We start from the raw sequence: 24,540 nt of genomic DNA, 5'->3' as shown, positions 1-24,540 counted from the left end.
AGTTGCAGGGCGGCCTCCTCCCCGGGGCCAGAAAAAGAGGGGCGGGGAGGCCAGAAGGGAGTTCTGCAGTTGAGAACGCGTCCCCAGATGCTCACCCCGAGATAGCGTCGGTGGGTCCCGGGAGGGGGCGGCCTGCCTGCCTTGGGGACGGGAAGCAGGCAGCAAAAAGACCCAAGAGCCAAGACAGAGGCGTGGGCCAGACGTTGGGCGCCACAGGGTCAAGTGTCCCACGGCCGTTGGTCTCCCGCCCCGGCGCCGCGCTGCCCTCGGTTGCCAGGGGCTGGGGACGCGCAGGCATTACCTGTAAACGAAGCAGCCGCTCCTGCCAAGGACGGAGTAGCGTCAGCCCCCACGACCCGCCACCGGCAGCGGTCCTCCCTTAGAGACCGCAGCAGGGAGAGTCCCCGAGTTCCCGGGCTGCCTAAGGCCCAATGGCCGCCTTGTCTACCTCAGCTACTCGGCGCCAACCGCCGCAGCCACCGCCATCTTAGGATCTCATTGTGGTGGGAGAAGAGGGGCGGGGGGACTGCAGAGGGGGCGACGCGCCGCGAGACATGCGCCGTCTCCTCGGCAACGGCCGCGCGGAGGCGAAACTCGCCCGGGCGGGAGCCGCAGTGCGATCTACGCTCTAGACTGGAGTCATGTGACTCGCAAGGAGTCTGTGGTGTCACCTCAGCCTCTGGGGCCGGGCGCCGATTACACAAACAAACCAGCTGAGACTACATATCCCAGAATGCCAACTCGACCTCGGTTATGCGCGCCTGTTCGTCCTCCACGGGGGAAACGGCTACAAGTCCCAGCATGCTGTGCGCGCCGGCGCCGCTCGCCCCGTGAGGAGTGCGCGGCCTGTGCGGAAGTGGGTTGACACCGCGCCTTGGGCCTCTGCAGAAAGAGCGGAGGCGCGTTTTCGTTTTCCCGTGGCGGCTACCTACTCCGGCCGCTGCCGGAACGAGGAGGAAAGACTAGAAAAGACTAAAGACAGGGGTCGCTTTCCTGTTCACTATCCACCGACATCCCTGTCACGACGGGATGGAAAGAAAAGAACCTTCACAGTCTGGTCCTAGTTTTACACGTAAGGAGAGAAAAATGCACGCGAGTTAATGAGCCAAACACCATACAGCTGGTGAGAGAGTCACAAATATTAGTAGTTAACGCCATCTTGGGTGAATGCTCTAATTTTTCTTCAGACCAACCAGGTGATTTTCACCAAAATTTAATGTTGAGGAATTTTCTTTAAATCTGTATTCCTTTTTTTACTCTCTTCTCTCAGCAGCAGCTCTGGTAAGGTTAGTATATCGACAGGTTCTCTCTTAAACCTCTAAAATTAGATGAAGTGACAATTAAGACCTTCGGTGTGGCTACCTGAAAGGTTTAAACACTGGTCAAGTTAGTTGCGTGGACAGGCATTCTGTTTTTAGACAGTTTGTAGTTGTGGGCATCTACAACTACAAACTGTCTAAAGCAGAATAACGGTTGGAGGAATGAAGAAAGGGCATCTGGATTCCATCCACAAATTGTTCTCAATTCCCAATAGAAACTGTTCGTAAAACCAATTAAAAGAACTGCACCTCAATACATAATTCAAAAAGTCCTTCCTGCTACTGTAATTTGCAGCTGAATCCAGGTTCAGTTTCAGTGCCTTGATCTTTGACACTATGTATTTGTCATACATTTTTAAGTACTTTCTGTGTGTCTAACATTGCTAATTACTTAGGTAATAAAAACACAGTCCCTGCCATTTAAGAGCATATTTTAGTGAGTGATGAAGAAATAAGATATGATGTAAATACATTTTTTGTAAGAAAACAATGTTGTGGAACCTCAGAGCACATAGCAACAAATGGATTAGGTTCTTACTGTAGTCCAGTGTGCCCTAGGCCCCATTCTAATTCCACCAGGTCTTGGGCAAGTTACTTAATCTTTCTGAATTGTCCCATCTGTGAAATGATGGGGAGAAACTAATATTGCCTACCTTGGGAGGATTTTTCTTTTAAGTAATGTTTATTTTGTACCAGGCACAGGGTTAAGCATTTTGTCTATTATGAATTTTTTAATTCTCACAACTATCCGGGGAAGATTGGTTCTGCATCCGTTCAATTTTACTAGGTAAATGCATGGGGAAAAAGTACTGATATATGGTAAGGCCCCAAAAATATAAACTATCATCATATCATCATGCATGTATGTTTTATGCATATATTATTTTTCAATATGTAGAAGCTGTTATCATTAAAACAATTCAAATGAATTCGAATGCATTACTGAAATCATTATGGTCATTATGTTTTTTGAACTTACAGACCCTAAAAAATGTCAGTACTATTTTGTCTGTTTGGAAGTGAGAGGAGTCTGAGAAATATTTGCATTAAAATGGGGTCTTGCAGGGAGGGTATACCTCAGTGGTATATTGAGTAATAGAAGAATGGTATACACTATAGATAGTATGAAACCAGTTGAGGTTTTGGAAGAGGCAATGATACAATGAAGTAGTTATTTTAAGGCTTTAATCTGGTGGCAATGTTTAGAGCAGACTAGGGAGAGCAGAGGAGCGAGATAAAGAACAGGTGGTAACTGGCATGAAGTAATTAAGGCCTGGTCCATAGTCATAGCAGAATGAATCAAGTCAAGGAGTTGGATTCTTATGGTAAGTTAAATCAGTTATCATACTGTGTTAAATATCATTTGTTTATGTTATTTGATATTTGGGGTGACACTGACCAAAGGGCACTCAAAATATAACATTTTGTGCTATATTGTTTATCTCTTTAATGAATTCTTCATGTTCGTTATCCACAGATGGATTTTAAGAATGGCTAGGGCAGACACTTTGTCTTTTGTGCTGCTTTATATCCCAAATGCCCTGTAGAATTCATGTATTTTGGTGTTCATTAATTTGGTCTTTGAAGACAGTTTTGCAGTACCTAGTTTTAACCGGAAGGTGGCGGTAGGACTTAAAAGAAAAACCGTCAGTGACCACTATAGTGCTATTATAATTGAATTTAAGATTTTTTTTAATTATGACTTTTGATACTAAAAAAGTATGACATTTATGTAAATTGTAAAGTACAATAATAAAAGAAACACTCAAGATAAGTGAGTAACCATAAAGACCTTATTATAATCTAGAATGCACAAGAATCCTTGGCTGTCATATGTATAATGTAATAAAGGACAATCTGAAAAATATGGGAATAAATTGAAATAGGCTTTAGCGGTGGAATAAAAAGATGCTGAATGAAATTGTCTAAGAATAGGAAAATTGTTGGCATTTTGCTCTCTTCTGACATGTAGGTCAGAGTTGGCTATCACACGCTTTTCGAGAAAACCTTTCTGCAGGCTGAATGAGCAACATGGGCAAAGGCGCAGAAACATCTTCCTTATGTCTAGAGACAGATTTTAAAATGTGGTTTTACTTAACATGAGCTCTTGTTTTCTTTTTTTCCCCACATATTTTTGCACAATATAGCTGAACTTCTTCTTTATGTGTTTAGTGTAAAAAAAAAACTGTTTTCTATTAGAATGTAACATTTATTTGGTTGCAGTTTTTTTAATGACATGACCTTATGAGATTCTTCTTTAATAATAAAGATGTTATTGTTCAGAAGCATAAAATATATGCAGTTCTGAAGTCCTGGCATACACATTGAAAGAAAAACAAACATTCCTTAGCCAGAGCTCTTTTTATTCTTTGCAGGGAAAATAAATCAAAGAAGAAAACATCTTTTGCACTTTGCCTGTTAAGCAACTAATGTAGACTTGGCTAGAGGGAAAAAATTCCAGATAGGCAAGAAACCTCTGAAAAAAAGAGCGCTGAATACGCATTTCATTTTCTCTTAACTGGGAGGCAGGGGAGGATTCAGGTTTCGTGGAACCTAAAGTTAATATGTTTTGGGAGATCTGTCAAGTGTTTGTCAAGGTAGCTTCTTACATACTTCATGGAGCGGGGCAAGAGGGCCTACAGTCCAGGTCTGAGCAAAAGAACAGAGGGCTCTGGCAGGGAGGCCTCCGGGAAACTGCATTTGGAAAATTTCTTCTCTGGCATTTAGTTTTCCTGTTTGGGATCCTGTATGTAGCAGAGTTCAATCAGAGAGGCAGAGCCTCTAGGATATTTAAGGAAGAACCTTCTGCTACTGTGGGAGCTGGTTAAGTAGTCTCTGAAAGGCCCTTTTCTTGACATGTGATGCCGGGGCTCCAAGGATACCTGGTAGGTTTAGTGAGAAGGGTAGATGGCTGTACAGGGAGCAGGGGCTGAAGCCCACGAGGACGGGCTGAAACCCCTGTCGGTTCTCGTTACCTCTGACTTTGGTGATGTGGATGTCCTTCAGGAGCTGGACCCTTCGTCCCATGCTGATGGAAGATCTCAGGGAAGCAGGGGCAGAGATCATATGCCACGAGATAAGCCAACAGATAGGTGGCAGCCTGTGAGAGCCACAAAGCCTGCTGCTTCACCTATGCCCTCCAAATCTCCCACACATCTAAACTGAGGCTGACTCTGATTGGAAACAGAGGAAAGGGACTTCAGGAAATGTAGTTTAGCCACCCTCCACCCAAACCAACACACACACACACATACACACTCTTCTCCTTGATTCCTTTTCGTTGTCTTCCTCTTTATCCATCTTCACCCTTCTTCTGGATCACATTGTCTAACTCTTTCTCAGAAAGGCGCCGTGAAAGTAGATTTGTTTTTCCTTAGTTCTTGCACATCTGGAATGTCTTTATTCTACCTTTGCACTTGATTGCTAGCTTGGCTGTGTAGAGTTCAGATTTTTCCAGTCTCAGAATTTTTAAGGCATTCTTTCTGTGGAGAAGTATGATGCTATTCTGAACCTCAGTACTTTTTATGTGATTTCACTCCTTCTGGAAGCTTTTTGCAACTGTTCACTAAACTGTTGCTCAAAATTTTATCGTGATATACCCAAGGAGTGGGTGCTTTTTGTCTTGTTTTTAAATTCATTGTGCTGGACACTAAATAGACTTTTTCAATTTTATCTCCTTCAGTTCTGGGAATTATTTTTCTGTTGTTTCTCTGATAATTCTCTCTCTGTTGTATCCTATCTCCTCTTTGAAAGTTCTGTTGAGTGCATGCTTGACTTCCTAAATTAAACCTCTAATTTTCTTATCTTTTCTCTCCAATTTTTAATATCCTTGTCTTTTTATTCTGCTTTCTGGGAGGTTTCTTTGATTGCATATTCTAATCCACTCAGTGAAGTTTATTTGTTTTTAATTTCAACTATTTTATTTAATATCTTGGAGCTCTTTCTGCCTTGTGCTAATTGTCCCTTTAAAAAAAAATACTGCATTCTATTACTGTTTCCCTGATAATACTAAATATAGTTTAGGGGAGGTTTTCTTCTGCAAACATCCCCACCCATCTTAAAAAAACAGAAAACGAAAATACCTTTTGTTTGCCCCTCTTCCGTTTATAGCAATCGTACCCCTCTTCAGCTATCTCCAATTTCTCCCGTCCCGTTCTCTCTGAAACTGACTCTAACCAGACTATCACTCCACCACTCCACTGAAACTGAGCTTGTCACCATCTCCAATGACTTCCATGTTCCTTAATTCAAGGATTGGTCCATGGAAAAGGGGAAAGATGGCCGCTGGGGGGGGCCTCTATGGAGAAGAGAATACTCATAGCTAATATTCCTGTTTACATTTTTCTTTTCTGCATTGTCATTTTCTTCTGTTACTCCCCAAATTTCAGAAGTTTTGCAAACATCACAGCCTATTAAATGCTTATGTTGGGATTTGATGAAGGGGCTTGTGTCCAAGTTTACATTACATTAGGGAAGGAGAAAGTGGCCTTTTCCCACAACTACCACCTCCATTTTGAAAACTACCTGGCAGCAAGAGCATTTCAAGACCACCATGGTCCCAGAACTCCAGGAGCTGGCCAGGAACAGAGCAAAGCAACTGGATTTTTTAGATAAGAATATGGATTTTCTAACCGGATAATTACAGCAGCTTTGTCATTGTCTGCTTTGAGCACCAGAGGGACTATAAAGGGGATCCCTAATTCCACAGGACTCTGTATCCAAGTCTCAGCTCCAACCTGGTTGACTCATCCATTGTACATACCTATCAGTGTTGCCTAGTTATCCATGAACTTTCCTAATTTTGGTATAAAACTTTAATCCTCTTTCATACCACATCCTCAGAAGGTTTCTTGTAGATAAATAAGCAAAGAGAAGAATTTAAAAGTAGGAGTGGATCGTAGGGTCCATTTGATCCAATAACTTTTTTTTTAATAGAGGAGAAAATTGAGTTTCAGAGAGGAGCAGTGAATTCCTCAGTGGCATGCCATGAGCCATCATGGAGCTTGGGAATCAATGCAGTTCTTTCAGTCTTCAATAAAGTGTTCTGAATCGTTTGACTATACCATTCATATTGACATGACATGGATTAATTAATTCCAGGCCCGTTAATTGAGCATATATTAATTTAAACTCACTAGTTACATAGACAATAGGAATAGGTAGGTGATTCACTAGTAAAATTGGTTTAGTTTTACTAAACTTTAACATGCTTTTCCATATTAATTCCTCAGATTTAAGCCACATGAGAATGTTTTATATTTGTTCAGGACTCCATGTGAGATGACATTTAAACTAACATTTTAGGAAGGAGTTTTATAAACTCCACCTGAGGAGGCTCTGTTAGGTGCCTGAAATGAAAACTATTCTTGATGACCTCTTTCCTTGATACTTACAATATGCTCCATTCTGAATATTTTGATGAGGCGCGTTTTAAGTTTAAAATGTCATCACTGTATTCAGAGCACAGGATTTTATAAGTTCCATAAAGGGTTTCTCCCCCTGAATTGGGAGTCAAGGTTGGAAAATATAACCATCAGAAATGTATGCTTGTAGAATACACTAAAAGATATATGATCAGTTGTCTGAGTCTAGTTCATGATGGGGCTGAGACAGACATGTTCAGTGGTGCAGGCTGGAGCGAGCTGGAGACGGGGAGACCTGGAATTCAACCTTCCCACTAGGACTGGGTCAGGTATCAGGTAATGGGCAGACACAATACAGATTCCAGAGGGTTTGGATGACAATTGTGCTATAACTGGTATATTAATTGAGAGAGTTCTCTTGAGTATGGTCTTCCAGGGGAGAAGGAAAGAATTTGTCAGTGCTCATCTAATCTTGTCCGGGAGCCAGAGTGATCTGATCTTGGTGCAACTGTACCTGTTGAGCCAATGGAACATTCTCAGGCCAGAGAAGAAAAGTATATCTAATTACTTTACTTTGAAGGAAAAAAAAGCTGCTAAATCCAATGCTCTTTATTCATGTTCTTTGTTCATCAAAATTCCTTTTGCCTGATTTGCTCTAAGATGATTCTGTCCACCATAAGGATGTCCTCTATGCAAATACCTAAAAGGATTATCTTACCAGGCAATTCTTTTTTCCTAAATTAGTATGTTCACTTTTCTGTTTTATGTATTCCTTGAGAAACTGTCAAGTGTGAGTCCGCTCTCCAGAAAACAGCCACTCAGGGTAAATATGTAAAATCCAACTTCTAGTCAAGCTAAGATATAAGCCCAAGGAGTTCCCTGTTCTGTTCAGTGAAGCCCCTGTAAGAAGCTGTGCCTTACAGCAAGCACCCCCACCCTTCTGTTTCTGGTCCATCTCCTTAGACACTGCATCCTACTAGATCCTCTCATATGGGCGTTCTCTCACACTTCTGTCAGCCAGTGACCTCAAGTTTCATTCTCATTCATAGCTTTCGTACTGTTGTGCAAAGACAAATTTGACCTTTCCCGATGACAGCTCTTCCACCATGTTCTGACAATACATCCATGGACTACAGTAATAATTTTCCTCCTGGCAAATCCAATTGCTGGCATGCCTTAGCAGAACATCGACCCTAGATTCTGTCCTTATTGTCTGATTAGCTTTTTCCTGGTTTCTCCTGAGGCAACGATGCTGGTCAAATCCTTGATTGACAGTATTCACTATCTTTAATGGTAAAGAGCACAGATTCTGAACCAGACTGCCTTTGAATCCTAGCTTTACCTCTTGCTAATCATGTGACCTTGTCTTAAACCTCTCTGCCTCAGTTTTCTCATTTGTGAAATGGAGACACTAAGATTACCTGCTTTTAGGGCCGTTGAAGCCGAATGAATATATTTACCATGTGTGGTACATACGTGAGCCGCACATGACAGCTACTGTTATCGCTGATTGTCCCTGCTCTGAGGAAGTGAGTGCAGGGCTTATTCAGTGATTGAATGGGGAGGAGGCAAAAGGGATACAAAGAGGGAAAAAAATAGGATTGTATTTCAAAATGTTGTATTTTACCACAGAGATAATTATCAAATCGGCCAAATAACCCCATACCTTTGCTTTTGAAATTTAATGTCAGCAGCTTGAATTTACTCTTACGGATGTATAATTTCCACTTCTCCTGTGTGTGTAAACCACTTCAACCTAACTGACTGGTTCTCTTTCCAGTAAATCATCAGGATTACATTTTGCTTAATAAACCTGAAAATTTCTGAGTCAATGATAGGAAAATGCTTAACAGGAAGGCCAAACTCCAGCAGTACCTCAGTCCAGAACACAGCAAAGAACAGAACAGAGAGAAAACACATCTCCAATCTTTTACTGGAATCTGAGTTAATAAATAGAACAAATGGCAAACAAAAGGTTGAGTTACATCAGAATGAAAAAAGAAATGATGAACCTGGGATTCCGGTCTGAAACTCTTATGCAATATGATTAATGGAGCTAACATCGCCTCTTACACATTAGAAAATACTCTAGGGTTTAAAACAAAAGGAACAACTTGTTCAGAGGATAATTGATGCTTACAGATAAATTTCTCAATTTTGTACCCCAGAGAATACTTTTGCTTTTCTTCAAGATCAAATAAACTGACCATTTCATCTTGACAGTTACTAACTTGCCACATTATTTATAACTAAGAAAAATTTGGCTTCTGTCCATACAGTAGTTGAAATGACATTTTAGTCTGTATCTTTATAGGTAAAATTTTATTATCATTAGTACTATAAAGCAAAATTTTGACTGAACTCTGGTTTTACTTAATCTTCAAGTGACCATTACTAAAGTTAATAAAAATACAGAAATTCTCTGGATGAGCATAGTAATAACTTAAAAAATCAAAAATACGTTTTTATAAAGATAATGGATTTTTTGTAAACATTCAGACATATAGGAGAAAAAAAAATCAGAGTATTGGGATTTGTCCTTGACTCTCCTCTTTTAGTTTTCCTTCCAGTTAAACTGATTGCCTCATATATTTGCTTCTGGGCTGAAGCCAGATCCAACATTGTCCCTATTTCTAATCAGATAACGGAGAAGCAATTACAAATTCTGAATGCTGCTAGAGGATCCTGGGAGGCAGAGTGGCTGGTCCTCATCTAAGCTGTGTCTCTGACTCGTTTCTGGCTTTAGGCAAGGTATTTAACCTCTCTGCATTGTTGTTATAATTGTAGCAGTGCTAGTTTATTTCACAGGTATGATATTAGCATAACTCAAGGAACAACCATTGGCTATTGGGAGAGGTCAGGTTGATTATAGAGACGGCTGCTTCTGCCACTTGGAAAAGAGATTTAGAATTACACCTCCTTTCTATTCTTGGTACATTTTGAATGAACTGGATGAGAATTTGATGTAAATAATAAGATTTGCAGTTTTAATATACAACATGGAAAGTAAAATAGACCATGCTATAATTTCCACTTCAGAGGTAAATACTTCAGAAATGTTCTTTATGTCTGTCTTTTGGGAATCAAGCTTATTTGGCTTTTTAAAACTCATTGAGTATAAATTCTTGAGATAAATAATAAAGATATAGTTATATTCCAGGACCAGAAAAGGGAGAAAAATTAGAATAAAATAACTTAAAAGAGTTTCTAAGTCTGTGTTTATGGGTAATTTTTTAACTGTCTTACATTAATGTGAGGCACCTTATTGTATCTTACACATTACTATTTGTGAATGCTTACTATTTTTTAATTGAAGTATAGTTGATTTACAGTGTTGTCTTAGTTTAGGGTGTAATGAATGCTAACTTACTAAATATGCTTCCTTCATGGGGGAGGGTATAGCTCAGTGGTAGAGCGCACGCCTAGCAAGCACAAGGTCCTGGGTTCAATCCCCAGTGCCTCCATTAAAAATAAGTAAATAAATAAAACCCCTATTACCTACCCCCCCAAAAATGCCTCCTTCAATAACTTTTTCTTCTTTTTATATTTCTTTTATCTTGTATCCTTTCATAATAGCTCACTTAAAACATATCATTTTTTAAAATTTTACATGCTAATAATGTACTTTTGTCTGGTAATTGTATTTTCAAAAGTTACATGTCAGCTGTAGAACTGTAGAACTTTTCAGTTCCAAACAATATTTTTGCCATTAAATTTAATTTACTATAATCAACTAACTTAAAACATTTTTAGTAGGGAAGAAATTGGATTTTATAGACTTAGAACAATTTATGTGAAACAATATAGTACGCCAAAGAATAGCCACTTGAAAACTATTTTAATTTTATAATAATTAGAAGTTTTGAAGCAGCCCAAAGCAAAAACATTGTAAAAGAAATACAACTAATTATATAGTGAGGAACTAAATAGTATCATATAACTTTACCATAAGCCAGATTTGCAAAATAATAATGGTTTACTATGATGAATGGTGGAGGTCAGATTTTTAAAGCATAGAGTGTTTTTCAAATACATAGATATTTCTTCAATATTGTAGAAGATGGTTGGAATTACTAATGAGGGCAGAGGGGAATTTTAGAGGACTTAAGATATTCTCAGGAATTATTCTAAAGATGATCAAATTAATATAATGACTCTTAAAATATATATAACATTTTGAAATGCCTTATAGTTTAAGGACCTGACAGACTAGGGGCTGCCTCCTGTCTCTGGGAAAGACCAGAGTTGATTATTTGAATGCAATGTGTTGGGAATTTCAGGACACCAAGAGACAGAGACCTGCCAAAGCTTTTCATTGGTCCTTTATTTGCTACCAAATTTAATGCATTGCAATCTGTATACATGTTATATAATTTCCCAGTATCTCCCAGGGCACATTCAACACACACTTTCACTTATGCAAGAGCTAGATTCAGATATAGATATAAGAACACAATTTTAAGCTAATTTATTTATTTCTGAAATAAAATACCTGACTACACAAAAAAGGGAACTTGATGAACTAAACAAAAATACAATAATTTCAACAGATAGCGTTAAAGCAAAATGTGAAAGGCAAAAACTTGCATGACTTAATTCTTGACGCCTGAATATTTTATCTGATAGTTGTTGGAAGTGGATTAAAGTAATGAAGAGCTGGTTGCTATCATATAAGAAAAATGAGATTATTTTTATTACTGGAAAGAAAGGGAAAAGTTTAATCAGTAATCCATTAACCACACTGGTTCTTTTCAGTCAGAACATTTTGAATCACATCCACAAAAAAATGGTATTATATTTTTATACTCATTTCCCATATTAATGTGAATTTACTTACTGAAAGTCTGTTTTATTTCTTTAGGCAAATGATGTTCCCATTCTGAACCTTGTTTCTTCAAGTGTTTATGATGTTTGGGTGATCTCACTTCCTTTAATTATATTTGACCATATGTTCTAGCCTCATGGGATAATAATTTCTACTTCTACAATCTCTTTTATGTGTTTTAAGAAAACATTTTCTATTTTCTATCTCTATTTTATTTTGCTTGCAAGCAACACAATTATTCCTCCTTCTTATTTTCTGTAACATTAAAAAATTTTGTGTTTGTCACCATGTAATTGATTACACGTTAAGAAACCTCCACTATGTGGAGGGCTATTTGTGCTGTTTTGTTTTATTTTTTAACTACTTGAACTTCATGATAAATTTTAAATTTAAATAATAAATGACCATAAGGGTACACATGAGATTTTTTTAAAATAGCAGCAAAGCTGTTGTAATTTTACTCAAGAAATATATCTGTTATCAACTGAAAACATGAGTCAAACTAATAATTTATCATGAGATAGCTATGATAATGGCTTTAACCTTTTAAGAGCCAAGTTTTAAAAATTTAAAGTATTAAGTTTTTAGGGTTTTTTTTGAGGATTTTATAAATCTAAATAATCTCTTTTAAAAATACATCTTTTTAAGCTGTCACACACCACAATGTCATGTTTGCAAATAAAAACTTTGTGAAAGACACAGTTTATTAAGGGTTCTGAATCACTGCTGGGAGCAGGGGATCATGAAGGGAATCATAGGAACATCCAATAAATTCAGCAAACAGATGTAAAAGAATTTAGTCTCTAGTAAACAACTGTAAAATTGTGAAAACAGATACTGGGAAGCTTTAAATTTGAACTTAAGATTCACAAATTTTCTTCTCATCCATTCAACGGATATTTTATTAAGTACCTGTAGTGTGTTGAATTGTGTCCCCCAAAGTGATATATTCAATTCTAACTCCCATTACTTGTGAATATAACCGTTACTCAAGGAACGCTTTTAAAGAGGTGGATGTGACCATAGCAAAGGGGACTAGGGGAGAGTGGGCGGAGAGGAGGTGTGAGTGAGTAGGGTTTGCAGATTATGTAAAGCCTTGTAGGTGGGTGACCACTATCCCAGTTTGCCCAGAAAAGGCTCAGTTAAGACCATTGTCCCAGTATTATTCTCAAAATTGTTATGGTTTTTTACACTGGAATCTTCCAGTGGTGGCTTGGACCAGATGGTAACAACAGAGTGGTAAGTGGTGGTTGGATGTTGCATTAATTTTGAATGTGGAGCCATTCCTTGGAAAAGTGATTTTGCTTCTCTACTTTAACGTCCTTTAGTTAAAAATAAATATTGTCATTTCTCTTCTAAAGGCATCCTAAAATTAGTTTATGGCAGAACTATGAGATTCCATGTGTTGACTACATGTTAGCAATTTTTTAACATATTTTAATTAGTGCATATTAATGTATTAACATGGAGGCAGTATTCATATAAAATTGTGTTGTTGCTAAATTATTTTCTCTCTTGTTAAATAAGCTACAAATATTTTATTTCTAACCTGTGTCTTTTGGCACTCGTTTTAGTATAAAAGGCTACAGTGATTTAAGTATGCTCTATCCAGCTAACTAATATGTGTTAATTTGAAGCATATGAAATTGCCATTTATATAGGTCAAAAATGTTAAAACATGTGCCATCTCTTATAGTTCAACCTAATATATTAAGAAAGGATCGACTAGGCAGTAAAGAAAGACACTCAGGAGGCTTAAGGGGGCCTTGGAGGCAGCATGGTTTTTGGCAAGTCACTAGACACCCCTGTGTTTATTTCTTCTTTTTGTGATCAGGCCTATGAAATAAAATACAGTAACCGATTGTATTTTGGTTGAATGCTTCATGATCCTCAGACACAAATACAATAATATGGTTACAAATGACTGTTTTACTCCTTGCAACCGGCATGCTGACTTTATGGGGGTGCACCCTTCTCCCCGATGTAAGTGATCTACAGCCTGGTAGAGGTGTACTCCACGTGGCACCAATCTGCTGTTCTGTGCGGTGCTGCCAGCCACACATGCTGCTTGGCATCTTGCTGGGAGTGGAGCAATTGCCCCAAAAGGGCCACTCAGGAATTTTTCTCTGCCATTATTAAAATACTGTTCTCATAATTGTGAAGAAAGATACTAAAGCATGCTGTAGTCTGTAATTTTCTGGTAATAGAGATTAGAAGACTAGAGGCCACTAGATTTTTAAAATTTTCAGAATTTCCAAGAGTAGTTAGAAACTGTGTGCTGAAACTTCCTCATTCTAGTCCATTTGTTCCTGTTACTGTTTTTTTCTGAAATCTTCCTTAAAAATAGACTTTTCCTGCTGTAATTTAGTTTAAATGGATGGTTATTGCTTCTTAATAAAATCTCTGACTACTGATTTGTAACTGATCTAACCCTTTGCACTAGTTAATGTTTAAAAACATTCAGCCACAATTAATAAGGGATAATTTTTGTTCTGATTTAGCAGTTGAAAGATACTAGATAATTTTTAATTTCATTGGTGGTAAAATATACATAACATAAAATTTACCATTTTGACCATTTAAAAATATATACTTCAGTGGCCTTAAGTACATTCACACTGCTATGCAACCTTCACCACCATTTCATCTCCAGCACTTTTTCATCTTCCCACAATGAAACTCTGTACCTGTTAATCAATGACTACTCTTTGCCCTCTCCCCCAGTCCCTGGCAACCACATTCTACTTCCTGTTTCTGTGAATTTGATTACTCTAGGTACTTAATCTGAATGAATCACACAACATTTGTCCTTTTGTGTCTGGCTTATGTCACTGGCATGATGTCTTCAAGGTTAATATTTCATTGTCTATATAAATATTCTGTTCATCCATTCATCTGTTGATGGACATTAGGGTTGTTTCTACCATTTGGCTATTGAGAATAATGCTGCTGTAAACATTCGTATACAGATAATTGTGTTCAAATCCCACTGTCAATTATATCTGCCTTTTTTTTTTTTTTACAGTATGGAGGTTTGGTTTTTTTTCATTAGAATTTTTAAAACCCAATTTTATGTAGAATTGAAAAATATGTTAACTGAGAGAATTAGCAATAGCATTAAAGTCTAAGGATACTTGCCTTTTCTATTTTGAAAAAGGAGAACCTATTCAGAAGCTGGTCAATGTAGCAGCAAACATTGACCTTGGAGATATTTATGATTCAAGTAGAAAAGCACTACATATAATTTATAAACAAATAAGACAAATTGAGAACTATTCCTCATTGGTGATCTTTGGAGAGCAATACTCACCGTCTCAGCTTTTCTTAGAAAAGATTAACCTTAAGTTTCCAATGAAATACTACTCAATATTATTGACGTTTAGTACAGACGATAGTAGATACATTGACAACCTTTATATTTTTTTCAAATGTGATTCATGGAGTGTAAACATTGAAAGCAATTGAATTCTTTCTTTTTTTTCTCCCATTTTTTTTCTATCTTTCATTCTGATGGAGGAAGAGGCCCATGTTTCAGAGACTTGTTGTATTTTATTAGGCCTTAACTGCATATAATTATGTTTAAATGAACAAGGTTAGACCACTGGTATAGCTAAATCTAAAGAAAATAAATCTTATTGTAACAGTGTTTGATTGCTTGCCTAACAGGAAAGGTAGAATTAGCTTCGTTCCATACATACCTAAAGTAAATTATGGTAATTGCAGTGATAATTTATTCTTCTGAAGTCTCTTTCTTCACAAATGGAATCTTGACAGGTGGACCAATGTTAATAATGTCAGATCCTTCCAAGAACTCCCAGACAAAAGAAACATTACCCCCAGGATCCGGATGCAAATGTGTTTGTTTATAACATCAGATGTCTTGGTTTACAGCATTCACTTCAGTCTGAAATTTTGCTAAATTTGTAGGTTTGACCACAACATCTGCAAATGCAAAGTTTAGGAGACTACTGCATTATAAATGGGCTCTGACTTTATCTTTTATGGCAAAAATAAAAGCTACCTAGGAAAATTTGTATATAATTCCAAGATTATTTTATCAATTAGAAAATACTAATTGATAGCAAGCCTATTCCTGTTTCTTCTGAGTTTGTTCACGCTTCTGTTTGTTTGCACTTCTCACCTCACTTCTCACCTCACTTCTAGCCCCTCTCAAAACCCACAGACGGGATCTCTGTTTTACACTGGAAAACATTTTAAGTGCCATAATTAAACTTAATTTTCTCTATATCTTAATATAAGCTAATATTTTTATATAATTAAATGTGTTTAAAATAAGCTCTATATATTAGCATTTAGTATACATAGCACCTGGCATAAAGCAGGTACCCAGTGTGTGCTTGAATTTTAAAGAAAAATAGTTACTAAAATAATAGAAAGAGTAAAATATCAGTTTTCCTAAACTGTTGCTACAAATTATGTCATATGAATGTATAAAAGGATGACTTACTTTAAAAAAAAGGGAGTCTATGAATTCTCATCAGAACTTTTCTGTACTGAAAAATTGTATTTTTTTAACATTTTTATTGATTTATAATCATTTTACAATGTTGTGTCAAATTCCAGTGTATATGTTTTTGTTTTGTCTAATTTCCTTTGCCCACTTAGCTGTGTAATTTACTCAGCACTTTACTTCCTTCTGTACATTTTGGTTATTTGGTTTACAATGTTGGGTAAAAGGGTTCAATCATAATAGGTAAATGATACATTTTCATGGTAAATTAATTGGTATCGTATGGATTTCTGCACAGTGTTGTCATATAGAACATTTGGACTTTGTTTCTTTCAACTATTAATTAAAGATGGACACAGAATGAAATTTAAAATAAGCCTCCCTTCAGACAGAAAAATGCCTTTGAAAGAAAGAAGCAAAATGTTGTGCCTGCACCTTTCCTGTGTGCACGGAAAAAGCTTGCCAGCCAGTGGGCTTCTTCGAAAAAAGATCAGGCAAGAATGTGGCTCTTTAGTTGGGGAGTTCTCCAATGTCAGTATCTGAAGATCTTTTCTCTGAGGCTGTTCATTCCTTCAGAGAGGAATCCCACATGCTCTGGCCTGGAGAGATGGGGGAAGTATAGACCTGGCTGCCTGGCGGCCAAGCTGCCAGGGTAGGAGTCGCCTGGGGAGGTCTCATACTTAACAGAACAATGTCTCTCCTCTGACCTCCATTGCGCCTGCGGTCGTGCTACCTGGGGTCTCTCTGGTTCAACCCTGAAAGACAGTAAGCCTCTCGTTTTCTGATGAGGTAGGAGAAGCTGGATTCACCCAGCTGCTCAGGGTTTAAGTGAGGATCTGGGTGTCAGCCCATCACTGCACCCTGCCTTCCAAGCTAGCAGTCACCTCCAACCCCACAGCTGTGTGGGACGCTGCAGTGCAGCCTTGCTGGCTCCTTGGGGTACTTACTCCTCTGCTGCTGCTTGCTATTCAGTTTTAGCATCTCTGCCAGCTCCCCCATGTGCTTTTTGTCATCTTGTTGACAATGTGTGCCATATGTTTTCCCCTTTTTCTTCCACCTTGTCAATCCATGTCTTTTCCGTTTTTCTTTACTCCTTTTCTATTCAGTTCTGAGAAAGAAAGAAAAAAATAAATGTACATGTTCAATCCAACCCAAGGTCCCTCCTTAACTCCTTCCTAACACTTATTTTCAAAAATATACTTAACCTATTGTTTTCCCCTTGACCAGGATAAGCATAGGGGAGGAAGTATGTCAATGCAAACAGACTAGTTTTACGGCAAGGAAATTACATTCTCCCCTCTGAGAAGGATTTCTCCTCTTGGGGAAAAATTTTCCACAGAGACAGTAAATAAACTTTTACTGGGGTTGCCACAGTAAGTTAGATGCTAGGGACACAACAATTAGCAAGTGTGGACTTTGCCTTCAAAAATCCTATTCTAAGCCAAGTAGCATGGACAAAGGGAAGCAGTTGGAGAGAGACATAAAAAACCAACCAAATGATAATTTCACCACCTGGCTCAGTGCCTGAGACATAGCAGGCTTGCAAGCAGTGTTTACTGAGTGAATGAATGCTATATGATGGTCTGTAAACATGGTATGAGAGCGCAGTGGAGGAAGTCATTAATTTTGTCTTGAGAGGCCATCTGGAAAAGTTTAGTTTTTATATTTAATTACATATGATTTTCACGAATACTAAATTTACATTGAACTTAACTTTCATTTTAATATTTATTTTTATTTCTTCCCCCAAACATTGCCTTGATGAGGCAGCTGTGCTTTATTCTCCCACAGCCTACAGCACAGGGCTGAGCAGATAGCTGATAACCAGTAATGCCGGCTGATGCCACCATTCTTTGTTTAGTGCAGCTGTCTTCTCTCCTGCCGAGGTGCCCTAATATTCCCTTGCAGAAGCACATGCCTTAGGAACAAGAAAGTTGCAGCCATGTTCAAGAGAGAGTAAGAAGTTCACTGGAGAAGACCAGGTAGCAGGGCCCCTATACTTCTGTGCAGCCTGGTCCCTATGTAGAGCAGGCATAGATGTATAGAGAGAGGAAGGCCATGCAGAGTACAGGTCAGGGGTCATGGTGGAAAGCCCTCCCAGCTTAACTGCTGGGTCTTCAGCGACTTAACCTCTCTGATCTAACCATTTGTGTGATAGTACTTATGTGACAGAATTATTTGAGGATTAAACAAGATGCTCATAAAATGCATGCCACAGGTACTCCATATCTTATTTAATATATACCTATGTTTTATGTATGTAGTTAAAAAAAAAAGTCAGCCAGAAGTGAAAAAGTGTGAAGTAAAATTGTACAGTTTTATCTAGTAGACTCTTAATTATTCTCTGTAATGCACAAATTTCACATATTTTAAGAATTTGCATTATATTTTACAGTGCTTCCGAAGATGCCCATTCCATGCTGTTTGTCACTGAATTTAAATAATACCCCTTCCAATCTGAAACTGTTTTTGTTGGCCCAAGAAGGACTGAGAACTGCCTACTTTGTTAGCATAGACTGAAAACAATTTTGTCTATTAAATCTTTAAATCATTGCTTCTCAAACTTTGCTGAACTTTGGAATCAGCTGGGAGTCTTTTAAAAATTCCAAGACCTGACTGCCGCCTTTAGACTTTTGATTCAGTTCCTGGGCATGGACATTTTTTAAAGCTCCCCAAGTGAGCCAAATGGGTAGCAAAGCTTAGGAACTTTTTTTTTAGTGTTTTGTTTTTTTTTTTTTTGGAGGGGGGAGGTAATTAGATCTATGTATTTATTTATTTGTAGAGGAGGTCCTGGGGATTGAACCCAGGACCTCATGCGTGTTAAGCATGTGCTCTACCACTTGAGCTATACCCTTCCTCCCAGGAACCATTTTTCTAGTTACATAAAAATTGAGAAAGAGACACGTGAAAAGGACCTAGTGGTCATAGGTTTTATAAGAATAAAATCAGGCTGACAGATAAATAATTCAGTTGATTCCAGTTCTTTTTTTTTTTTTAGCAGAAACCATAGGTATAAAATTTGTTTGAAGATTATGCACATTTCTGTCCTAGGTTACTTAGCTTCTAAAATTTATGAAAATTCACCACTGGCAGCACAGTGAAGTTATTTTAAGGATGAGCAAAATTTTTCATCAAGACTCACGACTTCAAGATTGATTTTTAAAATACTCTCAAGAAGTGATAAAGTTAATTTTTTTCTACAACTTTAAAGAGGGCTTTAAGTTTTATATTGTGTTGGTAGCTTGCCTATCCATTAAGACATTAAGAAAAACAATACATGTCACTTCCCACTTGTAACTTTTTTTTCTTTATTCCTTTTTTCCAAAATAAAAAGTCTCCCACATACAAAATGAGTTCATCTAGCACTTATCATAGGCCAAGTTGTCTGAAAATGTTACATCAAGATGACCACAGTCTTATGAGGTAAGAATTGTGATGTCTATTTTACAGATCAGGAGCATCTGATAGTAAGTTGCCTAAGGTCACACAACTGGGAAGTGGCTAGGCCAAAATATGGACCCAGGTCTTTGTGCTTAAAAAGCCTGTGCCTTTTCCACATTCCAAAAACTCAGAGTCCCACCTGTATGTTTGCTGTCAAATTGCTTCAATTCTATACAAGGGAACAGTGAGCATCCTTTGCTAGAGGAAGCCTGGGAAAGTCCAGGAGAATTTCCTTGGCTATTCTCAGGTTAGACATGGCCTTGAACTGCATCTGACCTCCTGGAACCCATTAAGTCCGAAGCTCCAGATCTGGTCTCATGAAAAATTCACAGTAAATTAAGTTTATGAAATTCTTTTCATTCTTGCAGTTCTTCCAATGGGAAAAATGGTGAAGATGTTCGGTTTCATCCTTGTCACCACTACCCTGATAATGGGCAAGGCAACCTGGGTAAGCTCATTACAAACAATATTGTCTTTTTAATTCCTTCTTTGATCTGAAGTTTCTTTTATTTTGCAGAGAATCTATAGTAACTTGTCACTGAAGAAACAACTAAGGGAGAAAAGTGAAAAAGGTTTGTGGAAGCACCTACCACAAAATAGGCACTTACTAAGTGCTTAAAAATTCTTTTAAAGTGCTTAAAACTTTTAAAAAGTAAAAGTCAGTATTCTCACTAAGTAAAATCTTTTTGAATTTGCTGGAGTTATTTGGGTGGTTACATAATATTAAAAATGTAAAACTGTCCTTTCAAATTGACCTTTCCAATATTGGACACTGTCAGTGTAATATAAACAGATTATTTGAAAGTCATTACAATGAACTGTGCCTTCCGCCATTCGTGAGTAAAAAGGAGAAAACACACATTTGCTCAAAGTTCAGGGAGAAAGAAAACCCCTAAGTTTTAAATAAGCTTACTGACACTGTATATGTAATCTCATAAAGATTGAGCATATTTGCCCTGTGTAGTCCACTATATTAAACAATATCACAACCAATTTCCCACTGTTAGAAAGCAACACCAGACTGCAGACGCCATGGAATGTCTTTCTGTTTATTTTTCAGACAGGCTGGCTCGGAGCTAAGCAAATAACTTGTTCAGAGAGGATAAATCAAAGAGTGATGAGGCAAGAGTACCAAGGGCAAATAAGAAATGGTCCTAGAGAGAGAGCTGGGAGAGACTCAGTGACTTGCACCAGGAGATGGGAGGGAGGGGCTTCTTCTATGATTTCTCCATTCTCTTGCTATAGGACTTTCAGTTTTCCGGCTGAATTTCTATATATACAAAATTATAGTCCTTCATAGGAAGGCAGTGTACCTCTTTCCTTTGCCCCTGATAGGTTCTCTATGCTATTACACTGCCTAGCAGAGTGCCTGGAACACAGTAGGTCCTCATATTTATGGAATGAATACAAGGTAGCACATAAAGATAGGAACAGGAAGTTATGTAAATATTCATTGGGAAATAACATCTGACTGTAACCAAATGGCTATTTTAGGAAATAAGATGTATTGAAGTAATGTAAGGCAATTACACATTAAAATTCATAATTTCTCAGCAAACATATCACATGAGATTGTGACATGAACTGCAAACAGAGCTGTTGGGGTGATAATGGGAAAATGCCAGAAATTTGTCTTGGCCCTTTTTTCGCTACCCCTAGTAACTCTCCCAGCATTGAGTACTTAAGAGCCTGTATTGCAGTTTCTTGGTCTCAGTAGCTCTTCCCGGGAGACCTGCCTCTGCCAGTCCCCGTCCCAATTCACCTCATTTGCTTTATCTCTGGAGAGATGTGCTCAGTTAAATGCCACTTCAGATTACTTGCCTTTTTAGAGAAAGTAAATTATTTACCTGGAAGACTCAGGCTTCTCCATCCCTTTTTGAAATAACTGAGAGAAAAATGATAAATAAGCAAAAAGTTAAAGTGACTCCAGTAGAATTTCCAGCAACAGGTAAATGGATGAGATACTCAGGCATCTCATGTCTAAAGCAGAATCCCTTGAAAAGGTGAGTTTATGTCATCAGATTATAATATCAAGTATATTTTTTAAACATATTAATACCAAAAGGTCATTCAAAGCTTTGTTTATTTTAGAGACTGACACACTAATGATGCAGAATGATGCCATAAAACACTTTACTATTAAGAAAGACTTGGCGGGGGAGGATATAGCTTCAGTTCAATCCCCAGGACCTCCATATAAATAAATAAATAAATAAATAAATAAATAAATAAATAAATAAATAAATAAATAAATAAATAAACAAACAAACAAACAAACAAACAAACAAGCAAGCAAGCAAGCAAGCAAGCCGGCCAGCCTAATTACCTCTCCCTGCAGAAAGAAAGAAAGAAAGAAACACTTAGGTGGTGTCATGTAGAAACTGAGAGCAGGAGCTTGAACCTTGACTCCTCTTGCCCATTATGGGGATCAAATGAGACAACAACTCTAAAGCTCTTAGCATAGTCATTCAGATTATATCATTTTTTTAGTTCAAGTATTTTCCCACAGCATAATTTCTTATCCTTCAAATAACAACTAGTATAGAACTTACAAACCACTCTGGTTAGAATAATATTCGGAAATGGGAGTTGGGGACAAAATTGAATCATTAATTTATCCAAGTTATGCAGTGTGTTTATTTTCTGTAAGAATGAGACACGCATTACTTTGCAGGCTCTCGAGAACTGCCTTCAGGAGCAGGCGCGGCTCAGAACCCAGGTGTACCTGCTTGAGACCCGGGTCAAACAGCAACAGGTCAAGATCGCACAGCTTTTGCAAGAGAAGGAACTCCAGTTCTTCGATAAAGGAGAGGAGAACAGTGTCATTGACCTTGGAGGCAAGAGGCAATACGCAGGTCAGAGTCTATTTTTCCCAAGTGTCTCAGTGACTTATGTAGCCATGTGCAATGACGGTGCAAGTTATTTCATCACTTGGGGTTTTGTTAAAGAGCTTTCCTATCCCAGTAACAAGCAACATGAAGAATTAAACCAAATTTAAATGTCTTCTCCTATATTTTACTTTTTTCTGTTATCTCTGCAGGGGGCATTTAATAGCAATGCTAGATATCTGAGAATTTCCGTAGTTTAATGAGATCACGACAATGGATTGTTTAAATATTAGTGTGCAAATGGCAGATTCTATTTGTGAAATTTTATAGCTGAGTTTTGTTTTTGTGTATCATATCTTGTTACATTTATATGTTTTTCCCTTCTGAAACCCTAATGTGTGGTTAGGATAGTAAATAAGATAATAGCATAAAAGGGCAGGTCAGAGGAAAGAATCAGAATTATTTAGGAAGATGAAAGAGCTGTTGTATGTGTATATTGTATGGTTTGGCCATTTTCCCTTTGATTAGGCCAATGTTTCTTCCTAGAAAAGAGAAATGATCTTAAACTGTTAACACATTGCACTTATCACTGCATGTATCATTATTCTCTATAGAAAACTATCCACCTGACTTCCTCCAGGCATCATTTAAAGTAAAGAAACAGTCATTGTCAGAAGTAGCGAGAATGACATCTGGAGCACTTTGTTTGTGTGTGTCTACTGTAGCCACTACCAGGATGTATTAAGATTTCCCTGTTTATGAGTCTATCTTGGTCAGTCAACTGGATACTTTTTTATAAGGTCTGGGATGATGTCTAATGCAGTCTCTCCTCCTTATTGCCCATCAGAGTGCATGGGACATAGTAGACCCTCATATTTATGAATGAAAGCAAGGTAATAATGGAGATAGGAATAGAAAGGTAAGCAACTCTAAATTGCGAACTATATCTGACTATAGTTGAGGACCTGTAGAGGCTAAAGAGATGCCAAGCCGATGAAAATAAAAGCATCTTTATTTTGTGTTTCTAAATATGCTTACCAGTGTTACATATCAGACTTTTGAGAATCTTAGAACCTATGCTTCAGTAAGATGCTCCCTTTTTCTCTCTTTACCGAGATCCTAATCTCTCTTTGCTCAGACTCTTTGCCCTGGGTTCTTGACTCTCTGTTGTCCAGCAACTTGATCCTTTGCCCTTGATCCTTAGAGTCCAACAGTCCTTCCCACCTTTAGGGAACAGAAGGAGTCCAGAGCCACTGTCCTGCAGCAGTGGGATTGGATACAAGTGAGGATGGCCTGTGGCTCTGGAGCATGGAAAGAGAGGAACCAAGAACTGCTCGGGTTAAAAATGGGCTTGAGAAATGAATGACTGAAGCAATCACGGGGCAGAGAATCAAGAAATGGAACCTAAGACGAGAATTACAGGGAAGATTAGGCAGTGAAAGAAAGCTCAGGAAAGCAATCGAACAGGAAGAGAATCAGTAGTAATTCCTTGAAGACAGTGATACTCAGAAGAATCACCTGGTGACCTTTAAAAATGCTGATGGGCTGCCAAGGTTTCATGGATGCTGGCAGAAGACAACAGACTCCTGGGTCAGAGACGTGAGCTTCATGGTTGCACCAGTGTCCACTGCCTGCAAATGCCAAGGGAGCGGTGTAGAATAATCCAGGTGGAAAATGTGCAGGCAGTGAGCTATGTCACAACTGAGGAGCCCTGAGCTTAGGAAACTTCAGTCTCTTGTGATAAGTTACGAGCAGATCTGCCCAGCCTTCTCCCAGAGGGAGAAGTTATCTTTAATATAGTGGGCAGCAAACAAACCTGCCGTCTGCTCTGAGGGGAACCACTATCTCTGTCTTCCCAAAGCTGTTCACGATGCAAACATCCTCGATAAAAATCCCCAAAACATAAGCTCTGTTTGCAAAATGTGCAGAAATGCAAGTGACTCATGGGAAACTCTATAAACAGTCCCTCAGTTCCGCTCCAGACCAATTAAGTTGTGATCCCTCCAGTGGGGGGAAAGGATTTGTGCTTTCCCTGCAGGTATGGATGAGATTGCTCAAGACCAGAACCAGACCAGGCTTCTCACCAAATTTCTTCCCGCAGGCTGAAAAAGTCCAAGGTCCCCTGAGGTCACATAATGGAGCTTTATTACTTTTCAGGTAGGAGGTAGGATCCTCGGCCACTTTGGTATCCTTTTTATTGGGTGTTTGGGACCTGGTTGTCATGTATTCAGATATCCACCCAGGAGGCTCCAGGTACCCATCCTGAGACTGCAGAAAGTATCAGTAAGACACA

General features: G+C 38.3%; 2 protein-coding genes across 27 annotated transcripts in view; one reads left to right on the top strand and one right to left on the bottom strand.

Annotated features, from left to right (window-relative positions):
• The window catches only part of PCM1 (pericentriolar material 1), an 80,821-nt gene extending 80,147 nt beyond the window's left edge, over positions 1 to 674 (bottom strand). For 9 of the 22 annotated variants that reach the window (XM_031691438.2, XM_031691435.2, XM_031691437.2 and 6 more), the window contains exon 1: positions 302 to 674. The gene's annotated coding sequence lies outside the window, so the exon portion shown is untranslated. The remainder of the gene's footprint in view (positions 1 to 301) is intronic. The other 13 variants (XM_072950401.1, XM_072950407.1, XM_072950406.1 and 10 more) reach the window with 2 other exon arrangements.
• Positions 675 to 820: 146 nt separating this feature from the next.
• The window catches only part of FGL1 (fibrinogen like 1), a 35,604-nt gene continuing 11,884 nt past the window's right edge, over positions 821 to 24,540 (top strand). Inside the window, exons 1-4 of one of the 5 annotated variants that reach the window (XM_031691466.2) lie at positions 821 to 1,072; positions 9,324 to 9,433; positions 19,788 to 19,867; positions 22,094 to 22,274. In XM_031691466.2, coding sequence (XP_031547326.1) covers positions 19,796 to 19,867; positions 22,094 to 22,274 — 253 coding nt within the window. In that variant the 5' untranslated portion in view covers positions 821 to 1,072; positions 9,324 to 9,433; positions 19,788 to 19,795. Of the gene's footprint in view, positions 1,197 to 2,619; positions 2,645 to 9,323; positions 9,434 to 19,787; positions 19,868 to 22,093; positions 22,275 to 24,540 lie in introns of those variants that run through there. The other 4 variants (XM_072950420.1, XM_015249265.3, XM_072950418.1 and 1 more) reach the window with 4 other exon arrangements.

This window comes from Vicugna pacos, chromosome 26 (genome assembly GCF_048564905.1).
Source record: "Vicugna pacos chromosome 26, VicPac4, whole genome shotgun sequence".
In the NCBI taxonomy this organism is placed as follows: domain Eukaryota; kingdom Metazoa; phylum Chordata; class Mammalia; order Artiodactyla; family Camelidae; genus Vicugna; species Vicugna pacos.
This window is presented reverse-complemented; position numbering and strand designations above follow the sequence as displayed.